This window comes from Podarcis muralis, chromosome 17, assembly GCF_964188315.1.
Source record: "Podarcis muralis chromosome 17, rPodMur119.hap1.1, whole genome shotgun sequence".
Lineage (NCBI taxonomy): Eukaryota > Metazoa > Chordata > Lepidosauria > Squamata > Lacertidae > Podarcis > Podarcis muralis.
The window spans coordinates 26,905,445-26,924,371 of record NC_135671.1 but is presented as its reverse complement, the minus strand read 5'-3'; the positions used below and the strand labels follow the sequence as shown (position 1 = coordinate 26,924,371).

The 18,927-nt window shown below is 42.9% G+C and overlaps 1 protein-coding gene across 5 annotated transcripts in view; it reads right to left on the bottom strand.

Annotated features, from left to right (window-relative positions):
- The window catches only part of ADAMTSL1 (ADAMTS like 1), a 718,478-nt gene that overhangs the window by 456,437 nt on the left and 243,114 nt on the right, over positions 1-18,927 (bottom strand). For all 5 annotated transcript variants that reach the window (XR_013391089.1, XM_028711677.2, XM_028711679.2 and 2 more), the window contains one exon: positions 3,138-3,265. Coding sequence is in view for 4 of the 5 variants with exons in the window: in XM_028711677.2 (XP_028567510.2) it covers positions 3,138-3,265 (128 nt within the window). In the remaining variant the exon portion in view is untranslated. The remainder of the gene's footprint in view (positions 1-3,137; positions 3,266-18,927) is intronic.

Below are 18,927 nucleotides of genomic sequence, written 5' to 3'. Positions count from 1 at the left end.
CAACCTAGCAATTCAAAAGCATACCAGTACAAGTAGATAAATAGGTACCACTGCGGTGGGAAGTTAAATGACATTTCTGGGTGCTCTGGTTTCTGTCACAGTGTCCTGTTGCACCAGAAGCAGTTTAGTCCCGCTGGCCACATGACCCAGAAAAGCTGTCTGCAGACAAACGCTGGCTCCCTCGGCCTGAAAAGTGAGATGAGCGCCGGAACCCCATAGTTGCCTTTGACTGGACTTAACCGCCCAGGGGTCCTTTATCTATTATTTTACCTTGTAAAGGCCTTTGGCTATACACAATAAATCGATTGACCTTCACAGTGATTGTTCAGCTGCTTAGTTGTCTTGAGAGGAGGTGTAGAGATTTACTGTGCTCTGGTAATGATGAATGAGTTCCCTGTGGAAAAGCTGGGCTAATTCTAGACCAAGGCAACGGCAAGCCATTGTCCATTTCTACAGGGAGCTAAAACAAACACATTGTTGCCCCACTGATTTCATGGTTCCATCATGAATCTTTCCTCTCCTCATAAACATCCCACTCCTGCCTCAACGTAACAGCAACAGGAGATTCAGCTTCCATCTTTGTGCTGCCTGGACTCAATTATAAAATGAACAGTGCTTCCTTACATCGTCATAATATCAAACCTAAGAAAGCACTTTTGGACAGTATTTCCTTCCCAACAGGTTTCTATTAAATTCTCATCAGCATGGTACAGAAAACATGTGCCAGGTTTTTTTGCTCTCTTTAAATTACACCTGGGTGCCGTCAACGTGTAAGATAATAAAAGCATCATTGAAATTGATATACGATTATTCCCGCCAAATTCATACTTGTTGACATGTTCAGAGTCCTGCTCTGTGGTAGCTTCCCTCTTCTCAGTTCATAGAAACCCAAATTCTGTACCCATCAGGTCAATTTATGCACATTAATCTCAGGGCCATGGGTTCAAGCCTCATGTTGGGCAAAGGTTTCCTGCGCTGCAGGGGGTTGGACTAAATGATCTTCATGGTCATTTCCAACTCTGCAATTCTATGATGCTATGATCTTCCTGTTTAGGAAGTACTTTTGGAAATCTAGTAGAGTAATAAACCTGGTTTTAATTTAAGGCTGCTTGCTTGGGCTGTTGGTTTAAGATTTTCATGCATGCGGGTACTTTAGGTGTGGGCTTCGGAAGTTATTCTAAAATGGATTTTATTATATTAGTGATATTTGTCATAAGGGGTTTTGAGAGTCCGGTGGGGCTAGTTTAAGACTATAAATTTCAAAACAGTGTGGGTCTTCTTGGGCACAAAGACACACATTTACAGTTTGGCCTGCTGCTGATAACACACAGGTCTTTCTGAGGGCCAAACTAGAGATGATGGTGCTAATCCTAATACTTGCATTTCCGTTTGTGAGTGAGTGTGTGTGAATTGGTTTGGTTTTTACATCAGAAAAGAGCCACTATACATACAGAACTACCGTACACACAGTCGGGGGACTGTCATCCTGTCACTCTTACAAAACTACTTTTAGTAAAAATGGGGACCAGGGATGCCAACTATAGGGGGCAAAGGGGGCTTCAGAGAGCCAGTGTGGTGTTGTGGTTAAGACACGCAATCTGGTGAACCGGGTTCGCGTCTCCGCTCCTCCACATGCAGCTGCTGGGTGACCTTGGGCTAGTCACCCTTCTCTGAAGTCTCTCAGCCCCACTCGCCTCACAGAGTGTTTGTTGTGGGAGAGGAAGGGAAAGGAGAATGTTAGCCGCTTTGAGACTCCTCCGGGTAGTGATAAAGCGGGGTATCAAATCCAAACTCCTCTTCTTCTTCTTCTTCTTCAGCCCCCTCAATATTTGGGGGGCAGGGGGCTGAGCTCATCCCTCAAAACTGAGGGGGCCATCCTCCCTTGCCGCCAGAGGGCAAGTGTTCAGGAACCGGGCGAGTTCAGGACATGAGCACCCACCACATGCCCCAGCCCTCACCACCGCCAGGTGAGCGTTCGGGAGTGGGGTGGGGTAAGGATGAATCACATGACACTGGGCCCTCTCAATGTGTGTGTGTGGGGGGGGGGGCAAGTCGGCGTCCCTGATGGGGACCTTCCATTGGTGCCAGAGTCTTTTGCTCTCCCATCTCTAGGGTTAACAGAAATGGCAGAGGAGGGGGAGAATTTCCATTGGGACAGTGGCATGAAAGAAAGGGTCAATGCCCTGTATCAGAATTGATGGGGACGGGGCAGAGGAAAGAACTTCCTAGTGATTCATTTAGCATCTTGTCTAGTTTGGTCCCGAATCTCCTTTATAACCTAAAGGAAATATTCTGTAAAAGCAAAAGCTCAGTAAGATAACTTAAATAGAAATACTTGTGAGTAACAGATTGGCCTAGGATTTAAATATGTGAAATTGTATAATATCATGCATAGAAGTCAAAATGAAAAGAAAGAAAGATGTTAATTGAACAAGTAAATTTTATATGAAAATAGTGTTGGAAAACTACTACAATGAGCTATATGGAAACTCAGCCAGGGGGATTTGAGGAAGTCACCTAACAATGATAACCAAAGTAGGATTATAACAGTTAAGATTAATGTTTCTTTCTTTCTCTTTCTTTCTTTCTTTCTTTCTTTTTTATATTGTAACTTTGTTTGTTTGTTGTTATGTTTGTTATAATATTAGAAAATCAATTAAAAAAACTGAAAAAAGCAAAAGCTCAGTATGTTATTATACATGTGTGCATGTGCATGTGTCTATATATAGACACAAATATGGATATCTTTTTTTGGGTTTTATAGATCCCATATGACTAAATGATTTAGGGTGCGAAAGCTGGAGGTTTATCTCAGGTTCAGTGCATGGGAGTGAAGAGGATTACCACTCTGAATGAGAGAGTCTATGAGTGGTTTCATTTTTCATTAGCTGGCAACGGACCGTTTGGCATTAGACTCAGGTAAGAACTATGTAGGGATTGTTCGCTGTGCTGCACGTTTTTTGTTACTGCAGGCATATTTTAAGGACTGTGCGTTGGGCCATCAACCCCGCTGGAAGGTTGCCTGAAGAAGACACGACCTTTTGTCTTCCAAGTTCGAAATGCAAGCACAATTCTGAGACACCCACTGCTCTGTATGCTGTAGACTCAAGAGACTCAAGAGACATTTAACTCCTTACTTGCTGCTCAGGCAGCGCCTGAGGGAGTAGGAAGCGCCTCCCCCACAAGTACGGGAACATTCGCTCCACGAGCCCCAGGCATCCCACAGCGTGTCTCGGTCTTCCTCCGAACGAGCAGTTCGAGAACTCTACAAGAGAAAGAAAGAACGAAGTCAAGAAAAGAAGACATTGGTTTAAGACAAAAGGTTTAAGATGTAGCCATTTTGCTTCCTCAAGACTGTTCGCACAATGCATCCTCACATCCAGATTCTATACCAATGAATCGGCTTCCTTGAACGAAACGGCATTTTTGCAAAACAATAATTCGCACTAATGTGTAAATCCATCTGCTCCATCTGGCTCACTGGCTGAGACCCTTCCTGCCCGCGCACTGTCTCACCAGAGTGGTACATGCTCTGGTTATCTCCTGCTTGGACCACTGCAATGCACTCTGTGTGGGGCTACCTTTCAAGGTGACTTGGAAATGACAACTAAGAATGCAGCTGCCAGACTGGTGACTGGGAGCAGCCACCAGGACCATATAACACCGTTCTGAAAGACTTACACGGGCTCCCAGGATGTTTCCAAGCACAATTTAAAGTGTTGGTGCTGACCTTTAAAGCCCCGAATGGCCTTGGCACAGTATACCTGAAGGAGCATCTCCACCCCCATCATTTATCCCGGACACTGAGGTCCAGCACCGAGGGCCTTCTGGCAGTTCCCCCACTGCGAGAAGTGAAGTTACAGGAAACTAGGCAGAAGGCCTTCTTGGGAGTGGTGCCCACCTTGTGGAACACCCTCTCTTCAGATGTCAAGGAGATAAAAGAACTACACAATTTTTAGGAGACATCTGAAGGCAGCCCTGTATTGGAAAGTTTTGAATGTTTGACGTTAACCCAGCCAGATGGGTGGGATAATAATAATCACCACCACCACCACCACATCATCATCACTGGAAACACTTCATCCCGATTGCTTTAATTGGGGGGAAAGTCTGGGGAAAGTTTTGGTTGCTAAAAGGTGAAGGAAATTGATTCTGTGCATGCTCCAAGGCCCTCTGTCTTTTATTGATCCATTTCAGAGATGATCAGCGGCATTCAAAATAAGTCTATTATTTTGGGTCTGAGTTAGGCTATTCCTTGTGTTAATTGTTGCACTTAGATGAAGGCTATTGGATGGTCAGAGACAAATAAGGACAAACATGAAAACTGCTTCTCAAGAAACTGAGTAACATAAAACACACAACAACTGGCTTCTGATACAGTAACTTGAGGTCTAAACTACTGATTGTTTCTGTTGGGATGCTGCAGCAGTTTAAAGCATAAAATAGCTTTCTTATCTTGAAAGGCTGCATGAAACCTTTGTCATGATATCAGAAGCCTAGTGAAAGTCTTCTGTGCTGAATGCAGTTATTCAGAGGCAGTTTGGGTAGGGGGGTTGGGAAGGGGTTCACTGAAGGCTGGAACTGTGAACAGTTCGGTATATATCTTTTCAGGAAAGCCTTTGAACTTATCATAGACCTAAATCCAAACCCTCAACATCTACCAACAGCTGGGAACTGTGCCTGGGGCCCTCTCTCTTTAAAGTTCTTTATCAAGTAGGACCTACCAATGTGGCTGCTGAGAGCCTTTGACGTTACAGTTGACAGTTGTTTATACTGGGAATGAAACAACCAAGAATCTATTTATTAGTAATGCTGAGGGAATGTGGTATTATGCACTGTTGTGTTCTCCCGCAACCCCACTTCTCATTTAATGTAATAATGAGCAGTAGGAATGTTATACCAACTACATTACCCAGCGGTGCTGCTACTGAAGTGACTGGGCATCAGGGAGATCAAACTCACGTAGCATAATTTTTATTACTGTTGTGCCAAAATCCGTCATCCAATTTCTTAAAAGAGGCTTCCAGGATTGAATGTGTTTTATTTAACTGATTGCTCTAAGCCCTACAACACTGAACTTCAGATATTTGACAAAGACCTTTTTATATTTCAGAAAGCATTTTAAAGTAAGTTCTACCATGCCTATTTATTGAACTCATGTTTTCACTTGTGTTTTTTGTTTGTTTTAATCACAGTATTATTTTGGTTGTTTTATTGCTGGTAGTGTGCCCATCTGTGGTGCCCATTGTGCCCATCTGTGGTGAAAAGTGGTCTATAGGATCACACTAACACAGATTATTAGAAAACTGAGCCTAACTAAATATGGTCTGAAGCTCAAAATACAAAAAAAACTAAGATCATGGCCACTGGTCCCATCACGTCCTGGCAAACAGAAGGGGAAGAAAGGACCCTGATGTTGGCAAAGATGGAGTGTACAAGGAGAAGGGGACAACAGAGGACAAGGTGGTTGGACAGTGTTCTTGAAGCTACCAACATGAGTTTGACCAAACTGCAGGAGGCAGTGGAAGACAGGAGTACCTGGCATGCTCTGGGCCATGGGGTCACGAAGAGTCGGATACGACTAAACAACTAAACAACAGCAACAATCAAAGTCTTCAAACTATTGAGTGAAGAGAGGATTTAGAGCAGGCATAGGCAAACTCGGCCCTCCGGATGTTTTCGGACTACAACTCCCATCATACTTCACCACTGGTCCTGTTAGCTAGGGATGATGAGAGTTGTAATCCCAAAACATCTGGAGGGCTGAGTTTGCTTATGCCTGATTTAGAGGTACACAGTTTAGAGCAGGGCTAGCCAATGTTGTCGAACGACATCTCCCATAATACCTGACTATCGGCCATGTAAACTGGGGCTAATGAGAACCGTACTCCACAAAACATGTAGGGAACACCATGTTGGCTATCCCTAGATTAGAGCATGTTGAGTTAACAAGACTGGGGCATAAAATCCTAGTTTGGAAAGTTGCAACTGGCATAATCAAGCCAAAGCTAAATTTTAAACCCTTAAAGCTCCAGCCCCATGTGCAATACTTAGAGTCCCCCTAATGCATTCAATAGAACTTTATTATGAGTAAATATATGTTTAGTTGGACTGTCAGCATCTCCCACTCAAGCCAATGGAATTCAAAAGTGTTTCGCTTTGTGTTAAGTGGAAATGGTATATTAAGGTGTTATTGAGAATGGAAGGAGTCTAAAAAACTAATCCCAGCGCTTGATTTTAGAGCACAGATTTTGTTTCTTCCTGTGTACCATTTCCTTTTTTAAAAGTCATTTTACAGTAGAAAGTTAATCTTAGAAAATGAGGCACTCTAGAGACAGATTTGTGGCTGCTAAAAAACAGCAACACCCAAGTTGTCTTATTTCCTGCAGCCACGCCAAGGGCAGTTCTGTGAGTTTAAAGGAAGGGTTGAGTGGCAAGGGTCAGGTGCAGGTGACAAGGGGGATTCACAAAACCGGTGTCCACTGACCTGCTGCTCCTTTGACATTTCCAAAGTGACATACTGGCAGCATTCCTACAGCTGCTTCTCATCACCCTTAAAGGCACAGGAAGCTCCTTTTTTAAAAGAAAGAAACCAGAGCACAGAGATATATACCAAGGGAAATGAGGATCCAGGGCTAGATTCATTTGCCTTTAAAGATAAACAACCAGCTGATCTTGCAGTTATTGCTGCAATAAACCACGTAATTTGTTCAGCCCATGTAGCTCTGCTAGCTGCTGGCTATGGAACAAGGAGGGCACCAAGAATAGCAACGCCAGGTTGAAAGTGAAGAAGTACTGCATCCTGCTATTTCAGGCATCCAACTGATGGGAATGAAGAACAGGAAACTGGGCGTTGTTACTGTATTACTAAGCTGCCTGCCAAATGGTGGGAATGACTGCACCAGGGCTCAGCTTGCTGAAGTCAGAAGGATAGTACTGGTTCACAGGCTGTCAATATTATAGGTAAAGGTAAAGGGACCCCTGGCCATTAGGTCCAGTCATGACCGACTCTGGGGTTGCGGCGCTCATCTCGCTTTATTGGCCGAGGGAGCCGGCGTACAGCTTCTGGGTCATGTGGCCAGCATGATTAAGCCACTTCTGGCGAACCAGAGCAGCGCACAGAAACGCCATTTACCTTCCCACTGGAGTGGTACCTATTTATCTACTTGCACTTTGACGTGATTTCGAACTGCTAGGTTGGCAGGAGCAGGGACCGAGCAACGGGAGCTCACCCCATTGCAGGGATTTGAACCGCCGACCTTCTGATCGGCAAGTCCTAGGCTCAGTGGTTTAACCCACAGCCCTTAATTTTACACCAAAGGCTAAACTACACATGACACTTGCTGAGTGGCAACTTGACTTTTATTAATTAAACACCAGGAATGGGGGATTGCAAGTGAAAGACATTTCCATTTATGTATGGTTTCATTCTTGTGCCAATTTTATCACCCCGTGCTCCAACTGCCCCAGAAAACTTCTCCAGAGATTTGAGGCAAGCTTTGGGGTGGTGTGTGATGTGGAGCAAGGGGCTTCAGCCTGGGGTGAGGATTCTACTTGCATAACCCTATATTTGGATCCAAGACTTTGTACTTAAAGCAACCAATCCATTTTTTGCATAAGAAGATGCACAAGTTAATAAAGAAGCGTAGTGGCAATTGGCTCGTGATAATCCTACAGCATCTCCAAATGACATCATTCTGGAGGAGACTGGATGTGCAGCCTCCTTTCCAGAGTCCACATGTGCTAGTGACCCCCATTTCACACTTACCTTCCAACTTTACTGCAGGTGGAAAGAACTCAGGGACCAATATGGGCTGTGTAGTTCACTTGGCAAAAGTCCCTTTGTGATTGTGTGCCAACCTCTTCCCCCCCCCCCCTCAACAACTTCTTTCTTATGGAAATGTATGGTAATCTAATTTCCTGTATTTCCAGTTCCAAATGCACCAAACTGTGAGAGGAGCAAATTGCCCTCTAGGCACACCACAGAGAGCCACGTGGTGCATCGTCAGGAAATACTGCGGCCAGATGAACGGAATCGTGCAAGGCTATTGGTGCAAAACAGAGAAGCCTCGGAGGACTGCGCACTACGAAGAGAGAAGATAAAGCTTTCCCAAGAAAGCTATTCAGTGAACTTAACGGCTCTATTCCATCCCATTCATGAAACTTTTCCTTCTTCGACTGACAATACTCTGCCAAATACCGTATTTTTTGCTCTATAAGATGCACTTTTTCCCTCCTAAAAAGTAAGGGGAAATATGTGTGCATCTTATGGAGCGAATGCACATTGCGCAGCTATCCCAGAAGCCAGAACAGCAAGAGGGATTGTTGCTTTCGCTGTGCAGTGATCCCTCTTGCTGTTCTGGCTTCTGGGATTCAGATTCCCCCCCCCTTGTTTTCCTCCACCAAAAACTAGGTGCGTCTTATAGTGCGAAAATACGCTAGTTCTGGTTTGTGAACAGAACTATAGCATACTGGGAAGCTACTGTAGGCTGTTGTACTTTTATGGAGACTCAAACCGCATCTGAAACAGATGCCGGGGCTTCTTGCCTCCCCTCCTCTCCTGTGCCAAAGTAGCTTTCTAAAGATCCGTTTCTAATTTAAACGGTTAACAGAATCTCATTCTAACTACTGTAACATGCAATATTTCATTGTTTGGCTTTCATCCAGGGGCTAGCGGGGTGGGGGTGGGGTGGACCAGGGACCTAAACCGAATTAATATATTCTTATAGCACAAGAATATCAGATCAGTCCAGCACACAAATAATTATTACGCTCATTAGGCATACTAAATTCAATTCTCTCTTATCTTTATTAAAATGCCACGTGGCTTAATTTTGAACCAACCCCTGTAATTGCTGGGATAAAGATAATAATTAAAAGGAAGCAAGTTAAGTGATCAAATGTTGACCACAGCCAATCCCAACAGCTGCAAAGGATCACCCACACTGTGGGTGTGCAGATGTTCTCCATCCAACAGATGCAATCCCATTATCATTTACATGTTGGGCAAGGATAGTCGAATCCCAGGTTTCTGATATTTTTATGGCAGCTTGCTTCCCAGATTGTTTTCTTAAATAAAAAACAAAACTCAAATTGGACGGGGGGTACGAGAGAGAGAGAGAGAGAGAGAGAGAGAGAGAGAGAGAGAGAGAAGTTTTGTCTTACCACAAAGATTTTTGCAAATCATGAAAGAAACCTAGAGCAGTCATGGTAATAAGCTGAGACTGAAGAGCAATTAAGCAGGGGTCACAAGGTGAAGCCACAATCACTGAGCGCTCTTACCTCATCACAAATTCCAAGCAGTAGAGCAACTTGAATTTGGACGAGAAGTCCAAATTTCCCCAAATAAATTTGCACGCCCACCAAGAAAAGAGCCATGTGCCTGCTATTTGCATTCCAAAATTCATTATAAGACCTACGCTTCCCCCCAAAACATGTGACCTCCAGCTGGAGCAGGGTCCAGGTTTCCTTTTAACAAGTGGAATAAACATAATTCATTTCAACTTGGGCCATGTTTAATGTTAGGAGAAAGTAAAGTGATTTCCCCTCCTCTTCTGAACTGACTGGTGATGCCTTAAAGGCCATTTAAAGGTTTAGAGGAAGAATGTGTTTATTTACCCTGAGTCTGAAGACTGCCTTGATATATAAACAGCCAACCTGTCTAATCCAGTTTTGCCACTTTCCTGAGCTGTTTTTGTTTACTGCTGCATTAGCACTTGAGGATTTACAGTAGTATAAACATTTAAGAAAAGAATTTTTTAAGAAAGGCTCCAAGAAACATCAAGCAAATCCCCCTTGGACAATTACCGTGGAAGGAGATCTTAGAAAAGTGAATTCGCATTTGAATTGTTTGTTGTCTAGTACCACAAATCAACAAATCAAGTGATTAGACAAGAATGAGCAACATGACTTGCCAAAAAGAAAGGTCAACAGAAAAGTAGAGGCAAGTTATATCTTCTCTGCCCCAGTATTGAAATTTGCAGTTTTCCATTAATGAGAAATTGTTCTTTTAAATGTGCATCTTACTCCCCTCTCATAGGCTTAGCTAACTAACAAAATAAAATGCATGCGCTAAGATACATTTTAAAATCTGGATATTCTGCCAACCTGGGCTTAAATAACTGTTTCCTCTTAGGATGCTTCCAAAAATGGCCCATGCTTTAGAGTTTGGTGAGTTTCCAAGACAAATGGGGATTTTTGCTTGTGGGGTGAAAGAAAGTCCTCTTTTTATGCTCTTGTTCCAATTACGATAATGAAATGGTTAGGAGGGTGTTCTTTATAGATGGAAAGGGAAATTAGGGAGGAGCTTTGACTGGCAGAATTGGCAATACTAAAGACACCACAATACCTGTTCTTCATTGGTAAGAACTCGATTGTTTGGTGTGGCAGGACTCATTGCACAAATATGCACAAATATGGGGCAACACACACACACACACACACACACACACTCAAACGCTTGCTTGCTTGCTTGCACAAATATTGCACAAATATGGGCAACACACACACACACATGCTTGCTTGCTTGCTTGCTTGCTTGATATCGGTATATCAAGCAAACAAGCAAGCAAGCGTCTATGTGTATGTGTGTGTGTGTGTTGCCCATATTTGTGCAAATTTACATTGACTGAGATAAGCTATTGGAACTAACGTAAAAGAAAATTTCTGGAAGTTTGTGGCTGCAATAAAATGTTTAGGGCGACTGCATTCCCCATCTCCTGGTTTTAATTAAATATGCATCAAAGATTCAAAGAATCAAACACATCATTAATCAAACGTGTGCAACAGCATGGTATTCATAAAGCAGGAGAATACTTTAATAAAGAGCTAATTCAGAATCTAAACCAACCTGTGCATTCACATCAACCATGACCTAAAGAGAAGGTGCTAAATGAATAAATAAATAGATAAATAATAGAAAACCAGCTGTTCTACATGTATGTTGAGGCAGAAAGAATTATTCTACTTCTACTGTTTGGTTTGGTTTTGTCTTTTTGCATGAGCATCCCAGTATTTGAATGGACAGACATGAATTGGGAATCACAAATATTGTATTTCACTTAGTTCGGTGCATACGTTGCTTCACTCAAGTGACCTCAATCCCCACCCCAAGCAATACAGATGTAAGCCGCAATGGCTTTTCCAAACTGCTTGGAATCAGTCCTGTCCTCAGTTCCCTAATACACACTTAACCTTCACTTGACCCTGTTAATACCGCTAGGTATAGCTGCATTTAACAACAGAAGAACAGATAGCATGTATCTGTAAAAAGCAAAAGCAACCCCCCCCCATAAACAAAAAAACCCTCCCAAATCTGCCAGTATAATGAAAAATATGTACATATTACATAACGTGGAACAGGTCAAATAATGGAGATTCTATTACCCATCTCTAGAGCCTTGCTAAAAAACATTTGCCTGGCAAATGAATCAGGCTCAGAGTGGGATTTTTTTTTTTTATGCATGTGGTTTTTTTTGGTTTTTTGCTGTCCTAGAAAGCAAATGATTCAGATAGCAGCGTCCTGAGTGCTGCATGTCTGAAACATCACAAGCCACAATGCTCTTAATCTGAAGTTGCACAAAGACGGAGCTGAACATAAGCCTTTTCGGACATTCATTCCATGTAGAATGGATGCAAACGGAAACCTGCTCCCTCATCCCATCTGCAGGTGTTCATTTGAATGCTTGAAAAGAGTGCCTTCCATCAGGTTCGGCTGGTGGCCCAGCTGCGCCCCTATCTGGACAGGGATAGCCTAACTACAGTTGTCTTTGCTCTGGTAACCTCTAGGTTAGATTACTGCGACGAGCTATATTCTATGTAGGGCTACCTCTGAAGACAGTTCGGAAACTTCAACTGGTGCAGAATTCGGTGGTAAGGTTGCTCACACAATTCAAAGTGCTGATATTAAACTATAAAACAGCTCAGGGCCACAATACCTCAAGGCTTGCCTCTCCATGTCTGCGCATGCGCGGGTGGCGATTCACCGTTTCTGCGCATGTCATCTTGCGCATCTGCACATGTGCAAGCAGCAAAACCCGGAAGTAACCCTTTCCAGTACTTCCGGGGCGCAACCTGAAGCAAACGTAACATGAGGTATGACTGTAATGGCAATGGCATGCTGAAAAATCTGGTGAAAGCAGCAACAATATCACTATACAATGGTAGTTGCAGGAAGTCCTAGAGAAAGATAATCCCTAGGCCTTTACTCTTCTGTCTTTTCTATCATAGAGTGCTGAGGGTCTTAAACCACGTGACTAATGCCAAGTGACTTACTCATTGGGCCACTGATTCAGCTAGCAAACTGGTATGAACTCCACTGTGCTGCATCACCTCAACTGCAAATGATGGCAGGGATCAGGAGAAACATGGACCCAAAATGGACCTCACCACTATCCGCATTGAGCTCTAGCCCTTTTCTCCTTAGTCTGAGCAACTTGTCACTCACATTCAAATTGAACTGCTCTGGCCACCTCCCTGCTTGCCTCTCCTCCGAACCGCCTACCTCCCTTTAGGCCACCAGCCCTGAGAGCCATCCAGCTTCCCCCAAAGCATCAAATAGAGCAGCTTCAGCAACTACAAGGTCCGGCCTGAAGGACAGGATTAGCAGGAGCCGGCCCAGCTAGTGCTATTTCACCCATCACAGTGTTGTAGCAGCTGAACTCCTTCTTGACAAGCAGCTATTAAGAAACGCGAGAACTTATAAAGGTCAGGAGTTGCCAGCTTTAACCATGTCCCACCTGCCAGCTCCCCACACAAATCCTGCTCTGTATTTCCTGACAAGCTACTTGAAGAACATCCTTCCACAATCTTGTAACCCTCTCAAAGTTCAGGGTTAATCTGACAGCAGGAACTCCAGCAGCAAAGAACAAAGTGATAGACATTATGAATGGGCATTTGGTTGACTCGTCAGTTCGCATTTCCAGTATTCATATCCCCCAAGGAAATACTGTACGGATGAGTAAATTGGCTGTGGCAAAAAATATATGTCATAGGTCTCCACAGAGAATATATTCTGAGAGAACATCAACATACCAGCACACACATAATGGTAAGTTGCTGTTCTGCAAAACACATTAGTGGTCTCATTCCAGTTCTCGTTGGCATATGCCCATTTTTGCATATAAAATAAGAAAAAAGGAGAAGAATTACCTCACTTGGCAATCATTTGTTGGCTGCCCCAGAAGCAGAAATGCCAGTTTCAGACATGGCACTATCCGGAATTGACTCCTGCAAATTGATGGTAGCGGGCAATCAACTGGCAGAAAGGTAAGTCTGCTTTTTCACATACAGTCAGAGCACTTCAATTTATTTGTCGCCAACATCACAAATAATGACTGTATACACTCATGGATATATATAAATGTAATACACATGCACAGACATATATATATACTGTATATATGTTAATGCAAGTTCACTAGAAAATGTAATGCAAGTCCACTTTTCTACGCAGGGTGGGATGTGGCAAAAGTTGACAGCACGAACAGGCAATTTCACAAATGGCCTAGTCAAAGCGCACATTCACCAATATTACAAATGTATTGTTTTTTAATGATTGATTTGTCCATGTTTTTATCTGTAAACCACCGCCCGTTCCATCAGGGGAATCAATAAAATATTTATTGAACATGGTTCACCCTCTCCACCGGGTTGCATGCTTCTTGCAATTAGGAACACAATGGCCCCCACATTACAGGGGTTCCCGGGACAGAGACACGGTTATACATAGCAATGATTGTATCTTTTTTCTCCTGCCAGTAAAATCCAAGAGTCATTTTCCAGGCAGCTGATTAGCAAAATGCCTTATGGTGCATGTTATATACCCACAATAATGTCATTGGTTCCAAAACAACTCTAAATATCACAGAGCACTTTCTATATATATATATATATGAAAAATATTTGGATGTGGTTTCTTGTTTTTCTATGGGGGGACAATAATTAGGGCAACTAGCTAAAAGAACACATATGCTACAGTAGCTTGCTCATGTACTGAGTCTCTGAATTCCTGATGACCAACACTTTTTTTCCATCTGGGGGATGGACCTACAGAGCTATAGTTCAACTTTTCTAATTCCCGGCAGGAGTTGGCAGATAAAGGTGATTCACCATATGTTGCAATCCCTCTGTTTCTTCAGAACTATGATAAAGAGGCTGAACAGCAGCCATAACCCTTTCCTCAAACGTAGTCAAACACTAGAAAAGGAGGAAGGGAAGAATCTGGGGCTATCCAGATGTTGCTGGACATCTTCTCTGGCCATTGCCCATACTACCTAGGTCTGAAGGGGGTTGGAGTCCAGCAACATCTGGAGAGTGACAGCCTCTCCGCCCCCCCCCCACTGCCCCCGCTTCACTGGCCAAGCATCTGGAACTAGGTCAAATTGGTGCCCTACTTCTGAGGGGCATGCCCGGTCTGTTTGGGTTCTGCTGGGCCCACACACTTTTCCAGAGAAGTTGCAGCAAGAAAAAAGGCCTTGCGCTCAGTCTATCACATCTGTTAAAATAAGACAAGATGAACTTAATCATAATGACTCGCTCAAATCTACAGAAGGCAAAGTAACTTTTCGTTCAGTGTCATTATGTGCCTAGCATAAATCAAAGCGCACCATTTAAGGTGATCAGGTAGAGCTAAATTGCCAAAGCAATTCGTCTGATTGGGTGTTTTCTTTGTCAGGTTCTCCTTTGCACAAATGTGTAGAAAGAAAAGAAGAGGGGGGGGGGGGATGGTCACAGCAGCCCTACTTGGAGCAAGATTCCATGAAGTTTTATAATCTGGTGCCCATCACATCGGCACCTAACTCAACGAACCTGTTAAGTTGTGGGTGAACATATCAGACGACACAGCGATTCTTAAAACAGCTCTTGATTATTCACAAGCCAGAACAGAACTGAACTGAAGGGTTCAGCCAGCTTGCTTATACAGAGCTCCACTACAACACAACTGTAACACTTTCTGTAACTATCCAATCACTGAACGTCACTTTCAATCCCTTATTTGCATATGTGGACCTGAGTGAAAACTATCTACAGTATCCCCCTGCTGGTCCAGGCTGAGAACTTCAGTACATAACAGAACCTAATTCTGTTAAGTTCACAGCAACCTCCTGCCTCTCTATTGCTAAAGAAACTCAGCCGAGGTTGAGGTCACACCTTCCCTTTAAAGGGACAACAACTAAGAAGGAAGCTTGGCACACCATACAACCAAGAGTATATCACTTCAACAGTTTGCGTGTTGTGCTCACCATAACATTTTTACAGAAACGCTTGAAATTTTGAAAAAGGAGTCAACAGACTCCTCCACAGGAAGGTGCGGGGCTGATTAAAAACAATGGAAGAGATAATTAACAATTGGTAGAGTTTTCAAAATAAAACAGGCAGAACATTTTACAACTAATCCAGAATGCGGCAGCTAGACTGGTGACTGGGAGTGGCCGCCGAGACCATATAACACCGGTCTTGAAAGACCTACATTGGCTCCCCGTACATTTCTAGCCCAATTCAAAGTGTTGGTGCTGACCTTGAAAGCCCTCAAAGGCCTCGGCCCAGTATACCTGATTGATTGATCTTTATTACGGCCATTGGCCCGTTACACGACAGTTTCCCATGTCAACATATTATACTTAAACCTCCAGATTTAAAATCGCCAAAACTTACAAAAGACAAACAATAATCGAAGCAAAACAAAAACAAAAACCACCATCATACAAAAACAGAAACCACCATCATACATTACAATAAATATCAGGGATATCAATGGGGGTATCGCCTAAAACATAGATCATGGTTTAAAACAATGGCGATATCACCTAAAACATAGGTCATGGTTTAAAGGGGTTATCCGAGTCACACAGGAGACCGTTTCTCTTCTTTAGGGATAGGACGCTGATCAGGAATCTGGCAACCATGAGTGATTTTAGGGGGTCGTCATCAGTTAGTAGATATCTCAGTTTGGCTTCAATCGTATCATCGGCAATTCCCTTAAGATATTGAGCAAGGAACTTGCTCCTGGCCGGTAAGTGAAAAGCACAGTCAAAGATTATGTGATGCAACGATTCCGGTGCCCCACTATTACAATCACATAAGAGTGATATCTGTCCATTGGAGAATCTATTTCTCAGCACGTTCGAACCCAGTATACCTGAAGGAGCGTCTCCACCCCCATCGTTCAGCCCGGACACTGAGGTCCAGCTCTGAGGGCCTTCTGCCAGTTCCCTCACCATTGGGAAGTGAGGTTACAGGGAACCAGGCAGAGGGCCTTTTTGGTAGTGGCGCCCGTCCTGTGGAACACCCTCCCATCAGATGTCAAAGAAATAAACAACTATCTGACTTTTAGAAGACATCTGAAGGCAGCCCTGTTTAGGGAAGCTTTTAATATTTGCTGAATCATTGTATTTTAATATTCTGTTGGAAGCCACCCAGAGTTGTTGTTACTACTACTACAACAAAAGCATTTGTGATACGGCTAAGCTGAATCCAAGGGAGCAACTTTTAAACTGTTTTCCTAACACTTTGCCTCAAAAAGATGTCCTTTCACTGCAAAAATGAGAGAACGATCCAACCACCTTTCCCTTCTGCTCACCAAGCAGAAAGCAATGCATTTCCTTTTACGCACTTCACAACTACTCTGTTAAGACCAATTTTTTTTCTGAGGTGTCCATCCCTGCCCAAAGTCCTGATTGCCCTCCATGGCATCTCCTCTTCCCTTGAGCTCCAGTTTTCCCCCTTTCCTTCCAGCTCCCTCCCAAAGTTTAACAGCTCTCTGTGAGCACCTGCCAGGAGAGAAAATTCACACAAGCAAATGTGACCTGTAGTCTGAAGATCAGGTTCTGTGGAGAAACCACAATTGTAGAGAACGCTGGGTAGGCCCACCCTTCCCCATGCTTTCTTTAAACTAAGTGGATTGATTGGCTGACATTTGCCCGCGTAGGAAAAAGTGAAAGAAGGAAAAATAAGTAAATTCTCCAGGCTGTATTTCAGCACCAGAACAATAAAAGCCGTTATTACTTCTTTCATACCTTTTCATTTATGGTTCTATTGATGCAACACAGGAATTAAACACAACTCTATCAGACTTCAAACAGGGGGGTTAAGATTATATCCAACAAAGCAGGGAGGAGAAATCCAATACCCCCCAATAGTACTTTTGTGTAGAAATAAAATGAGTTATATTTATTTTATGGGACAGTTTGGATTTATTGCATGTTGCACATAATCTCCGGTCTTATTTCTTCAGTTCTCCCGAATTTTATCTCAGGATGCCTTACGTTATCGCCCACCTCCTTCCTTCCACTGCGAAACTATTCCTATTAATAATAATAAAAACCCCAAACCGCACTCAGTGCACCACCCTAATAAATGGTGGGTGCTTTGGAAGAATTTCCAAGTAGGTAATAAAGACAAAAATGGAAACTCGGCAAAAAATTAATGTAGTGTAGAATCAGGGAACATACCGCTTATTGCTTCTACACAAAAATAGCAGTCGGAACCCATTTATGAGGTATAATTCACAGGTGGTGAAGCTATTAGCAAGCGCTGCATATGCTTGCCACAGAGATGGAATAAATCTTGCACTCATACTTCTTGCACAGTTTTCTCGCTACTGTGTCTTGCATCCCACCCTTCTGATGATGAAGCTTTCTGATTTACCCACAACTATTTGGGGTTATTTTTACAATGAAATTAAAGCATGTTCTACTTTGGCGGCTGCGGTGGCATCAGCAACGGTAGGGATGTGAAAGGAAACTTAAATCATTGTGCTGAAAGAAATTCGAAAAATGCCTATCAACTTACTAAGAATTGCAAAATGCATTCTGCAGACGTTACGGTCACTGCAACTGCATTCGGGACCAAAGCTCACTGCCATGCAGTCATTCTTGTGGGAATCTGCAAACAGCTAGACTACAAAGCAGCCGGTATGACAGTGTTGACAGACTATCAGAACTGGAACCAGGGAAGATTCTGTTCCTTCGGGGATCTACCTGGATATCCTTGGGCAAAGATCTCTCAACCTCTTGCCTAATTTCATAGCTGACATATAGGCTTGCAAACCTGAAAAATTCAAAATCCTGGCACCTTGGCAGAGCTCAGAGGGTGGGGCCCACAGAAGAATACCCTGTTGTTCTCAAGATGCACAACTATTACATGTGCTCACAAGTCTCCTGCCATCAAGGCATACAATACATGAATGGTATCGGCTCCCCACAGATCAACACAACACAATCCATTTGCATGCAGAACGCATAAGTCAAGACAACAATCACAGATGATGCTTCAACTCACACAACACACATATGCATTCTATGGCTAAGGTATGTGCCATATAGGAAATGTAAAGAAAAAGAAGGATTATTTTATCATATGTGGTGGGAATGAAAAAAGGTGAAATGCTTCTGGGAGATGATATATAATGAGTTGAAAAAAATGTTGAAATACACTTTTATTAAAAAACCGGAAGCATTTCTTTTAGGTATTGTTGGAAATGATATAAACAGGAAAGATTGCAAGTTGTTTTTATATGCAGTAACAGCAGCAAGAACATTATTGACCCAAAAATGGAAGCAAGAAGAACTACCAACATTAGAAGAATGGAGGATGAAATTGATGGACTACGCAGAATTAGACAAGCTAACAGGAAGGATCCGAGACCGGCGAGACCAGAGGTTTACCAAAGACTGGACTAAATTTACTGGGTATCTGAAAAGTATTTGTGATGATCAGATTACGTTTGTAGGACTACAAGAAGTTCTGTGAGGAGTAATTTAAGAAATATTGTAAAAATGGAAAGGGAGAAATGATTTGCTAGAAAATGTAAAGGCAATATTAAGTTAAGAATTGCAGGAGAAATCATCAAGACGGAAGGCTATCAGAGATGCTGAAGGAAGTCCAAACAAGGACATATGTATAATAATTTGTGTGGTATGTCTTTAA